Genomic DNA, 12,218 nt, shown 5'->3' with positions numbered 1-12,218 from the left:
GATTTATCTGGCTGGTATACAGTATAAAACAAAAATCGAACACCAGTGTTACAGTGCTATATTGAAACAAACCACAGTAATTAGATGCTTTGAAGTCAAGCCTATATTTTCTTCAGCTTTTTCATGAATTATTGATCCACTTTTCTCCTTAAATAGAATGGCAAGCTCTTGCAGTAAATGGACAAGTGGCTACAACATTTATATAATCCAATATGCTCTGCATCTGGCAATAAAACATGTTTGTGAGTAAAACATTCTTTCTGAATTGACATCCCTGCGAAACAGATTTACTAGAACAACCACATTCCTTTTCTTTTGTCTCTAAAGCACAGCTTGCCTTGCATCATCATGCAATCCAGTATTTTACTCTGATCATATTAAGCAAAATATTTTCCAAGAGCCTGTATCATGCGTTGTGCAACAGAACATTTCTTCGCTATAATGAGATGTAAATAAACTGTCTCACTTACCTTATTTTCTCCATTTCTGCTGCAGAGGCCTACAAGAAATCAAATAATAGGAGCAAGTGAATGAAAGCAAACATTCACTCTGCAGATTTATGCATAGTTAAGGCTTTCCGAATGGTTCCCGACAAGTGGCTACAAAGCACCGGCAAGCGAACCCCACATCTGCATTAGCCGAAAATAACACTGACAGCTGAAGTGGGGAATAAAGCTGCGCGCGGTGGGAGCCCTGTGTACCCACGAGCCATGGGCACCAGAATGACTCAGTTGTAGCGCTGAGGCAGAAAATGGGGAGGGAAAGAAAAAAAAAAAAAAAAAAAAAAGCAAGCGGCAGCAAGTAACAGGTTACTGTGCCTCCTGGGTTTCCGAGGGAAAGTTGAAATGCGGTGCTACCCTCTGCGCGGTGGGCATGGCAGCGGGCTGGGCTGGCGGGGAATGACAGTGACTTCATCACACGTGAATTTGGAGCTCAATTCATCATCTCTCACGGAGCCCGACAGATGGAAGGACGCAAGCTTGCCTCCTTAGTGGGAGTTTCGAGTAATCAAATTACTTTCTCCAAGTAATGCACTATCTTGACAATTAGAATCTCAATGCATGGAAGCGTTTCGTTAACCCTTTCGCTGCTGCTGACCCGGGCTGGAGATCCCAGCCCCGGTACCTCCTCCGGTCCCTGCCCCGCCGCTCCAGGCTCCCGTTAACCCTTTGCCCACGGCTCGGCTCTCCCATAGAGACAGAGGCTCTCCTTGCACCTTCACAGACCCGGCACAGCCGTGGGTGGTCATTTCATTAATCCGCCTGGTTTCTTTTTACCGTATAGATGCTGTAAATCCCTACTTATCTATGGCACGGAGACACATTAATCTCTCTGACATTACTTATATCAGAAGCATAGTCTTGTTAACCCTTTGGCTTCTTTTTCATCATTATCTTGCACAGATCCTTAATAGCTGCTCCCATTTCATTTTAGCACAGCACTGGCACAGAATCTCATCAATCCTCCCGGTCCCGCTTCATTGTAACTAAGGAATGAGCACTCGGAGCAATCCTGCAGTCTCTAGAGCCAGATAAATCCCAGCATCACAGAATCTCTTATTTATACTGAAAGCATTAGCCATTAATCATGAACACTTTAAACCTTATTGATTAATGGCTAACAATCATATCTGAGTATGAAATAAATTGAAGATTAAAAATAGAGAAATGTAAATTTAATCAGTTAACCAGCAGGAAATTTGTCAAACTGCCTAATAAAAGATCCCAAGTGACAAATTGTTGGTACTTCATTGGGTCACTTGTCTTCCCTTTTCCTCATTTACTTTTGATTTGCTCACCAGATAAGTTGTCAGTCAGACTGGTGTTTGCCTGGTAATTTCTGATGACAAACATTAAGGATTTTAGGCATTCACCATAACTTGATACATAGGAAGCCAGCTGCAGGAAAACCCATCCTCAGTTTCTAGTAACACATGTAATACATGTTTACATGGTCCTTGCAATGTCTGTTGGAATCACAAGGTTGCCTGTGATAACTCTCAGATTTTGAGATTAAAAATCTAACCTAGGCACCCATACTTTCCTTCTCTAATTTATATCTACCCATTGAATCCATGCATATTCTGTGGTATGCAGGAAATAGTTTCAACGTTACTTATCAGAAAATGAACCACTGGGGCTTTCTCCCCAGGTGTGAGAAGCTATTGGCAGACCCAGTGAACTTGCCAGTTTGGCTCTCCAGAGATGGACTTTCATAAACTGTCCTAATCATCATGTTGCTGACATTTTGGAGAGATTGGACATAATTTTCTTCAGGGCTACTTACTATTGCTTTGCCTTGAACTCTGGGAGTCACCCAAGAAGATGGGATACTTAGAGCATCTGATTTCAGAACTTCTATTATGGCAATATCTGCAGACATGAGGGGAAGCTACCCAGACTTGGGCCTTGTTTTTGTCTAGTGCTTTGAATATTGCTGCACTCATGGAGTCAGTGGGGGGGTTGCTTTGTGTGATTAAAGCAAAAGATGGAGAAGAGGAGCTGCAGACTGATGTTCTGGTGATACTCATCTGTGAATGCAGGTGAGTCATTGGCTGCCAATCCTGACAGGAAATTAGTGGGGGAGAAAAAGCACAGCAAATGTCTAACACCAAAACAAACAAGAAACCTAAACCAAGCTGCAATTAATTTTTTTTTTTCCTGGTAGAGCTGTTTTTCTTTTCCTGGTAGGGTTGTTTTTTTGCCTCCTCACAGTAAAAGCTGCTTGTTTCATGTAACAAGGTCAATTTTCCTTTGGACCAGCAAGGATGTTCTCCTCAGCCTTTCCCTGACGGTCTGCGCAGTAAAGAGATGGCTTCTCTCTGATGTGGGAGCAATGGGTTCATATCAATCCTCCTCAAGGAGAATGCTCTGACTTAGGTCAGAGGCCTTTCTGTGCTACAGCACTGCAATGCTCTATTACATCTTTTGATGGGGATCCACTTCTAGTAAATAAATAAAAGCACATGAGGACTAGAGTCTGTGTGTTCTTCAGGGGAATGCCCTAGCTCTCAGGCTAGAGAGCCACATAGAGAGCATAGAGAAACTAGAAACTGTGAAACAAAGATAGCAGCATCTGTAGAAATATAGCTTTAATCCCAAGCAGTTTATTTTCTCAGACAGTTGTGTTCCTTAGCAAGGTCCTTTTTTTCATCCCTTTTTTTTCATCTTTCCTTCTTCTTCTTCTTCTTCTTCCTTTTCTTCCTCTTCTCCCTTTTTCATTTTTATTTTATTTCTTCCCCACCCCCCCCAAAAAAAAGCCTTAGCAACTCACAACTATTTTAAAAGTCTGTGGTTTTCTAAAACAGCTCTGTTGCCACAAGGTGACATTTTTACTAAGGCAAAATTGCTTTTCCTAGCCAGATCCCTGCCATTGATTTAGCCTGTGGAAGTTTAGAGGTTACATCATCCTCCCACTGCTCTCTATGAAGTCTGAAATATCCTACTAAATTGATTTTAAAATATATTCTAAACAGCTCTGAAATGCCACTTTTAGGACCAATCTTTTCCTGAAAGTCTTGTGAGACATATTTCAACCAGAAAGAGTGAAGTAAAGGTTAGTGTAAGAATGTCCTTAGTGTTATGTCATTCATAAATTGCTGCTTGATAGTGTGTTAATTCATTTCAAGTAATTCTTGATGCCTAAACTGAGCAGTGATTGAAGCTGTGTGCTTTTTTTAATGAAATATTTAAAATTAAATCAGTAATTACCCTTAATTACAAAAATATCAGGTGTGACTTATTTGCCTGCTTTTTTTTTTTTTTTAAACAATATCAATGCAGTGTGACTAAAGAATTCATTTAATCAGTCTAAAAATAACAATTTTTGCTTTTAACAAAAAGTTTGGCCTCAGTATTTCAATAACCTACATTTTCATATACAGTCTCCTAAAATACTGAGACTGGTTTGAACATTTTACTTTTTACAGAAATACTTGGTGGGGCAACTTTGCCTCGAAGGGCTTTCGGGCAATACTTAAAAGTACTGGTAGAGACCTGATTTTTTTCCAAGTATTTGAAGGAGGGAAGTGTAAAACAACTGAACTGTCAAGTCTCTGCTTTTCTGGTGCTGCTGAACATTTAAAAGTCCACTTTTGAGCAGATTTTAAAAAAACCAAATCAGCTACTTTTTTTTTTTTTTTTTTTTTTTAAATACAATCCCCCATCCCTCACTTATTCTAGATTTCAACTTACTCAGTTGATATTTTTTTATATTCTTTGAGAACAAAGTCATTTGCTGGCTTGGATGAAAGCATGGATGCTGTTAATGGAAACCCCTGGAAATCTGTGTTTTTCCCCCTTTAGAATATGGTTATTGCTTTTCAAACAGCATGACAACCTCTGAGTTGTTTTCAAGTCAACAGAGTGGATGAAGAATATTATGATCTCCTAATTTTTTCTTTCCATGTTTTATTAATGAGCCAAGCAACCTCAAGATGATGGCAGAATGTTCTTAGTCACTGACATAAAATTTTATATAGCAATCCAATTCTTTGATATTTTCGTTCTATGATCAATGTCTATAGTATTTGGTATTGAAAAAAACCTTTTAAATAAAATAAAAAGTCATGTTGATGGTCTATGTATCATTCTATTCAGCTGAAATTGTGTTTATGTTTTACTTCCTCTCCTGTATGATCATTTTCTGAGGGACAAGCAATCATGAGATTTCAGATCTTCCAGATGTCTAATGAAATTTCCTTCCCCTAAGATCTTGAGGTTAATTTTCATCCCTCTGCATCTTCCTAATGTATGTGTTAAAAAAGAGGGGTACTCTGGAGGTGATTTTTTTATTATTACTTTTCGGAAAGTAGAGAAGAGGGCAGGACCCAGAGCCTGGCTAAGTGCTCACCAGTTCTTCCCATGGTGGTCAGTGTGATTGGGATATTGGCTTGTTGCTACCAAATGTACAAGAAAAGAAAGAGTAGCAGGAAGTTACTCATTTAGTCTGACTGTTTTTACTCAGACTTGTTTATTATTGTGGAAGTTACTTTTATTTCTGTGGTAGGGAAAGCTGTAAATTAGAGTTCACTCACAACTAAAGTCATCTGGACTTCTGGCATATTTATAAACTGCCACATGTTTCCAATCCAACTGTATTACTTCAACATTTTTTTTATGCTCACAGTTGTATGAAACTTTTATTGATAGGAACTGCTGTGGCCCTTTTCCTTTTATTTCCTATAGAGTGCAAGAGTTAAAGATTTAACAAAAATTACAGACTACATAATTTGATAGGATCAATCTTTAATTAGACTCTTAATCAATTTTCAGAGATTTCTTTTATAGGCTTTAATGTACCACAAGCACTGAGTGAAGAAGGACTAAAACTTTATCCATAGAAACCTTTAATAGAGCTGGAGGAAATATCCTTCTGCATTTGATTTGGCTTCGTGTATTGAGTGTATCTGATAGATGTTTACGAAAAAAGACAAATCTTTCTGTAAAACTCTTGCCTGATATTGTCATGGAGACACACAGAAAATTGAGCCCAACTCTCATAGATATTTATTGTAGTAGATATTTTTTTCAGAAAGCATGTCCTCCAAGCATATCTCCACACCATAGGCCATAAAACACATCCACTATTCTCAGACTGTCTTAAGACAGTCAATATATTAAAGATGAAGAGGTTTAACACTGAGAGAAGAAGGCAGAAGATTCTCAGGCTAACAGCCTATACCCCTGCAGCTGGTTGGGACCACTGGACATTTTCTTGTGGGAAGAGGAACATCACACATATCGGAAAGAATGGGAAGGTTCCATTCAGCTGTGTGGGTTTTGTATGTCTGACATGAGGAAAAGCATTAGTCAACCAGTTTAGGCATAAGTAATGACACGTAGGTCATCCCAAATCTCTCAACACCACCAAGAGGAGCATTGCACCTTCCCAGCATTCCCTCCCTATCTGGGACCAGCTTCTGATGTTTCTTAGGGTGAAAGAATAAATTCTCCACAACAAAATTAAATTATAAATAAAAACTCAGATGTTTGGGACCAATTGCATACAGCAAAGATACGGCATAAATGGGCCTACCTCGGTAAAGAAATATATAAATTGTCTTTTTAATTCTTAGAGTAGAGTCCTAAGTTCAACACCCAAAATTTTACCACTGTACCAGAGCATCCCAACTTTGTCATGCAGTGTCCATAAGGCTGCTGGGATCCATCTTGAAACAGCTGGATTTGTTTTTCCCCTATGTTTTTCTGAACACTACTAAACTGATTGAAATCAGAGAGTGATTTTAACCATGTTAAATTTTGCATGACCAGTTGTCTGTTTGATGTTGTACCAATTTTATGTTTAAAGCTTATCACTCCCACCTTATTTTACATTCCCATATGTATTTATGAAGAGATGTTTTATTTGAGAAGGAAAACAAATGTGATTCTTCAACTGCTCTCAGAAGATCATACTCCTTTTCCCCAGTCATTTCAGTATCCTTTCTCTGGATCTGTTCCAAATTACCTTAAATCTGATTTGAAAGTGGGTGATCAGAGTCTATATCATGTACAAAGCACCTTGGCAGTACCTTGTATAATAATGTGAATGCTTCAGCGACTCTAAAGAGAATAATCTGCAGTACCTCTTAGTCTTGTCTCAGATTCCTTGTGGTTCTCTCACACTGCAGGCTCATAACTGTTTTACAGTCTAATAGTACAACTAGATCTCTGTTTCTCTGCTGCTGCCAAGTGATGATCTTCACAACATGAAATCTTTATGTGGATGGCTTTGTTTTAAATTAAAAATCAGTTTCCATTATTCTGCTTATAAATACAGCAGTTCTTACATGAGCTTCCAAGTTGTTGACAATACCATGGAATACCTTTATTATTTATGCAAACCTCTTTATTGGCTCAAAGTCATTAGCAAGAATCTGCAACAGCCTGTGTCTAAAACCTTCTTGCTAAGTTCCAATAACCCTTTCCCAACCTGACAGACTTCCTTTTTAACATATTATTTTTTTGTTTTACATACAGTTTTCATTCAGGTTAATAATCTTGAATTACTCTTCATTTTATAAATTTTAGACAGTAATTCTCAACTGAGCATTTTATGAACTGCTTCATGCAAATCTAGATGGATCAGAACTCATCTGTTGAGTGTGAAATTGCTTCTCTTAATAAAAAGTTATTACTTGTGGTAAATCTTTTGTGTTTTATGCCATTTCTCTTCATCCTCGATTGTTCAGCTTGACCATGAAACCTTCACTCCACTTCATGTTACATTTTCTCCTAACCACTTAGAATATATTTGTACCATCTCACACAGTGAAAAGCTTTGCTTCTGAGATTGCTGTTCCTTGTGTCAATTGATCAGGATTTTTGGCTGGGGATTACCACAGGATTCTTGATATCACCAGAGTGAACAGTCTTAGTTTGAATCTGCCTTAATTATGGTTTCTGTTAACAGAAGATTTCTGTTAAACCCTCCTCATCCTTACTCAGATATCCTCCAATTATTCCCTGTTCACTATCATTCTTACTGAAGGATGAGGCAGAATCGCTTTAATAACTGGACAACATCTAGGTTATTCTGAACTTCTGTCTGACCTTCACCATACACTGTCTCCCATTTTTTTATTTTTCTGTCTTAATGGTTGAAGACCTTTTCAGAACTAATGTATTAAAAATCATTTGTAATTTCCAACTTCATTGAAATTTTGGCTGAAAGAGACTGGGGAATAATCACAACAGAAATGAGATAAAAAGAAATATGGCAAATTTTTCTCAGAATAGACATTTAAATCCTCCGTGACACATACTGCATGTGTGAACATGTGTCAAATAACCACAAATCAAATTGAAACTGTAACCTGCTTCCCTTTTGCGTGGCTGAGAAAACATAGTATTCTCAAACTGTTTTATTTCCCAATATTTTAGAACCTTTTTTTGGTTTCTTAGCTTCATTTTCACTCTGTAAAGTCTCAGAGCCAGAATCACAACAGGAGTGAATTAGCAGAACTCCAGTGAAATCAAGTCTTGCTGATTTATACCACTAGATGTTCTGCTTTTAAGGGGCTGTTTCCATGAGTCAAGCTGATTTCTGTCATACCCAGTATCCTCAAGTAGCATGCAGTGCCATAGTCCCTCTCAAAAAATGGTCCCAAAAGAATCTACACCTCTTCTCCATGTCACTTGGCACACCATCCAGTGAAACCTGAAAAAGACTATTGAAAACAGGAGGCTTCCTGCCTTAAAATGACAGTTCAGACTTCACTTGGATTGTTTAGTATATTTCTTCTCAATCAGATTATTTGAACCTATGCATGTAACTAACATGGTTAAAAGCTTGGTTTTTATTAAAATAACCCTTGTTGTCATCAGCAAAGATGAGGATCCACAGTGCTAGGAGCTGTGCGAACTTCTCATATGAAGAGGAAAGCTGTTCCCAGGCAGTCTGATAAACTAAAATAGAGACAGATTTGTACAGTATTTTTGTTTCCCTTATAATGCAGAGACACAGCAGCGCTCGTGAGAATGGATTGGTGAACTGTTTTCTTTACAGTTGTTCAGCATCATATGATGCCACCACATTACAAAAGGGCAAAATAGTGAGGTGAAGCCACACTGCTTGTCTAGCTGACCCTCTGCACACTTCAGTTCCAGCTAGCATGACTCTAGTGTGACCCCACCAGCTACAGTACAATTGTAAATACTGTGAGTGGAGACTGAGGAGCCAGAGGAAAATGCAATCTTGTTGACTAAACAGGTTGTATGTCTCTTAAACTAATATATAAGACTACTGACTGGACATTGTCAGTATACATATATGGGCGACTATAATACAGAAGTTGGTAACTGCAATTACAGACATGATATTAAAGCATTTAGCTACAGGACTTGTCATTAAAAAAGCTCCTGTTTTCCAATAGACAGTATAAAGTGATATCTGAGACAGTCAGGAGTAACTGCAATATCCTGGTGCACTGACTCCTGACTGGTTAAGGATGGCTTCCTACTGAGTGGGATCAAAGCTTGGGTTGTTATGACCCAGGATGGCATATGAATTCCAACATAGCTGCTCCTATGAATTTCTGTGATTGCATCTTTATACCTCTACATATGTCCCTACATAATGAAGATGTTTTGTTCATGAATGTTGACGACGGAAGGTGGGAGAGAGAGATGGGGGGGGGAGCAAAGCTGCAAAATTCATACATCCTACACTTGTAGAACTCTGTTTGTTACAAAACATGTATTTTATGTTCTAACTACATCTATATCTATCTAGGTGATAAATCATATGGAGTCCTGTTAAATAAAACTTCCCTTTTTATTCTTCTTATCATGGTGCCCTGTGTTCAGCACCATCCCTAAAGGAAAGGTTCAGAGGAAGGCAAGGAATGCTAAGACAGCTAAAAAACTTCCTAGCAAAACTCAGAATGCAATGAGTAAAGATTTTTTTTTTCAAACAGGGCAAGAATGGCTGTAAGGAGAAAGGAAATTAACCATTTTTCTTGTTCAAAGTGGATTAGAAAGGAAATAATGGATTCAAAGTGAAGACAAAAACATGGAGAAAATGTTGGGGGATAATTTTAATCACAGAGATAGTTTTTCCCATAATAGCTGTGAGATGTCCCATAAAGATTGGAAGAATCTACATGCAACTTCCCTTTCTTGTGGCAGGAGGACAGCCTAGACACCTTTCATGTGTCCCTTCTGAGTCTTCTGAGTCCACGAAGAAAGGACAACATAAATCAGTGTAAATATTTCTTCCACAAACAGAATTTTCCCTACGCTTTACTGCCTTCAACATGAGTCAGTTCCTAAGGCACCATTGATTCCTGGTACCCATACGCTGGGGAGTTGAGTAATTCTTCTAAAAGTAGGACATTTGTGTTCATGACTTTTGTCACTTATGAACTTGTCCGTGGACAGGGAAGAGTAAAATAAACAAGGTGCAGCTATAAACCCAGACAATATCACAGATATTTCCTTCAAAAGAAAGGCGAACTTCAAAGCTTTCACTTCTCCTGTCACAGCACTGGTGGAAAACAGTATCTGTTTATTGATTCCCCTTATTTTTCATCCTGCTTCCAACCAACGTGTGTGTGGCTTCAAAGTCATACCAGTGGTGCTACATCTATTTCTGGAACAACAGTTATTCCAGTGAATAAAAAAGCCATGGCCTATGATAAATCACTTGGATTTTTGCCTGTAATTGTTTAAGAGAACTTTACTTAAGCAATAAAAGAATGAGGCCAGAGAATAATATTAAGGAGATCTTTGATCTTACTCCTTCAAACCAGTCTCTCTCTTTACCAAAGAAATAGGATCTTCCTAATAATATTATGTATGAGACAAAAAAATCTCCCCAAACCCACGGCAGACTAGAAGGGAATTAGGATGTTGCTTGAATCAAATGAACTAATCACCACTTTGGCTTATGTGCCAGGAAAGTATAAATATGGGAGCTCCTGTTCCTAGAAGTGCTGTTGGTTGATGCTGGTTTTCTTTTTACACCAGTGAAAAACCTGCTTGGTACATTTTTGCCCTCAGTTGTCTTAGGGTACAGGCAAATTATGCATCTTGTAAAACAAGCGTGTCTCAGTCCTTCTGTTAAATTATAGTGCATTCTGCTATCTACCTAGAGGTGAAGAGATGATGAGGTATCATTATATATTCATAATTATACATATACATAATATGTAGATGTATTTATATGGATAACTCATGAAGAACTTTAAGATGGTGAATATTTATTGCCATAAAATAATCTGCTAGATGAGATACAAGTATCTATTTTACAGAAAGCTTGAGCTCCTTAAGGCAGTCCTAAGGCCAGAGAGTGATGTCAAGAGGTAGAACAGACTGGAACTTTACTCTCCCAAGTCTTCAGCTAATTTGCTAACTACTTAATCTGTCTCTTTCTTCACTACTTTTTAGGCAGGTATGAAAGTAAGAAAAGCTCCTTTTGCCAGCTCCTCTCTGCACTCCTGCCTAAGAACCAGCCAGACACTCTGGTATTGTCTAGTAAGTAAGGTAAGGTATTTCCTAAGGTGTAGTGATTTTTGTTTCTGCAAAGCCATGATATTACTGGTGTGTGTCAGCACTGCTGAGTCCACTGATGTAATTATAATAATTTTAAGTGTAAGGTGACTTCTATGCTGTACTTGGATGGTGTCTTAATTGCTACAGGGTCGTAAGAGGTCTTTTTATTTTCACTGCACTGTGCATTAATATTCTTCTCATGGGTTCTTTTCTGTGAGTTTAAAGAAGTCTGTTCTTACTCCTACACAAAACGTGGAATTGTTAGGCTTTACTGTGGAGACATTAAATCAGACTCTGGAGATTCCTTTGTCGAAAAGGAAGCTGTATTGTTAAAATTACATCTGGCTTTTGCACGTGTCACATTTCACGGGAGCATTGAGCCTGTATTATCTAGGGGCTTTGCTTGCAGTCTTTCTTCACGCAGTGCTATTTTTAGATTTTCATACTGTTGGAATTCAATAGTCTAGTTGTCAAGGCAAGCAAGAGAAGATAGTTAAGGCTGAATTTGTCAATGATTCAGCCATGTTCATTGCTACTATTACTATATAGTCTTACCATAGTGAGGGACAAATACCACATTCAGGACATTTAATTGCATGGAACTGTCAGGTTTTAGATTGAAATTATAAAGTGCTTAAATATAATTACAGACTGGGTTTGAATCATTACAGAATAAGTAGAAGGTGGGGGAAACTGCAGTTTTTCTGAAGAGTGACAGTCACTTACACTGTGATTTCAGCTAGAATTTTGCCCTTTTTTCCTCTCTCCTGACCATTTTGTCCCCACAGGAAGTTTTTTTAAGATACCCTTAAAGTTAAAGGAAGGAGAAAAGAGTTTGGCTGTAGTGTTAGATGAGGACAGTGAAGGATCAAACCAGAACTCTGTTCTGACCTGGTATATGTTAAGAAATGAAGGCATTTGCAGTTAAACAGAACCAGGACTGAAATCCATGAAAACCCTGGCTCCAGTGGGCTACAAATTGGGGTTTAATATTCTGATGTTACATGGAATAACTGAAAAGCCATGAATGAGAAAATAGACATTATTCTTCATAGGTGAATACCTTTGTAATGTATACCTATTTAAACAGTACTAAAGGCAATGATGCAGTAGAACATAAAACCCATATACAGTTCTCATCACAAGTGTTATTTCATTGAAAACAGTGTGCTCTTGTGCTTAGCAGAGCTCCTGGGTCATAAAGAATACAGAATTTCAAAGATC

The 12,218-nt window shown here is 38.1% G+C and overlaps 1 protein-coding gene across 7 annotated transcripts in view; it reads right to left on the bottom strand.

Moving 5' to 3' along the window:
- Positions 1-12,218, bottom strand: part of BEGAIN (brain enriched guanylate kinase associated) — a 158,906-nt gene that overhangs the window by 113,048 nt on the left and 33,640 nt on the right. For 5 of the 7 annotated variants that reach the window (XM_050335616.1, XM_050335621.1, XM_050335619.1 and 2 more), the window contains one exon: positions 471-499. In XM_050335616.1, the coding sequence (XP_050191573.1) occupies positions 471-499 (29 nt within the window). Of the gene's footprint in view, positions 1-470; positions 500-857; positions 989-12,218 lie in introns of those variants that run through there. The other 2 variants (XM_050335617.1, XM_050335622.1) reach the window with 2 other exon arrangements.

Source organism: Myiozetetes cayanensis, unplaced genomic scaffold (assembly GCF_022539395.1).
Source record: "Myiozetetes cayanensis isolate MyiCay16 unplaced genomic scaffold, myiCay2020 scf6-25, whole genome shotgun sequence".
NCBI classification, from domain to species: domain Eukaryota; kingdom Metazoa; phylum Chordata; class Aves; order Passeriformes; family Tyrannidae; genus Myiozetetes; species Myiozetetes cayanensis.
This window is presented reverse-complemented; position numbering and strand designations above follow the sequence as displayed.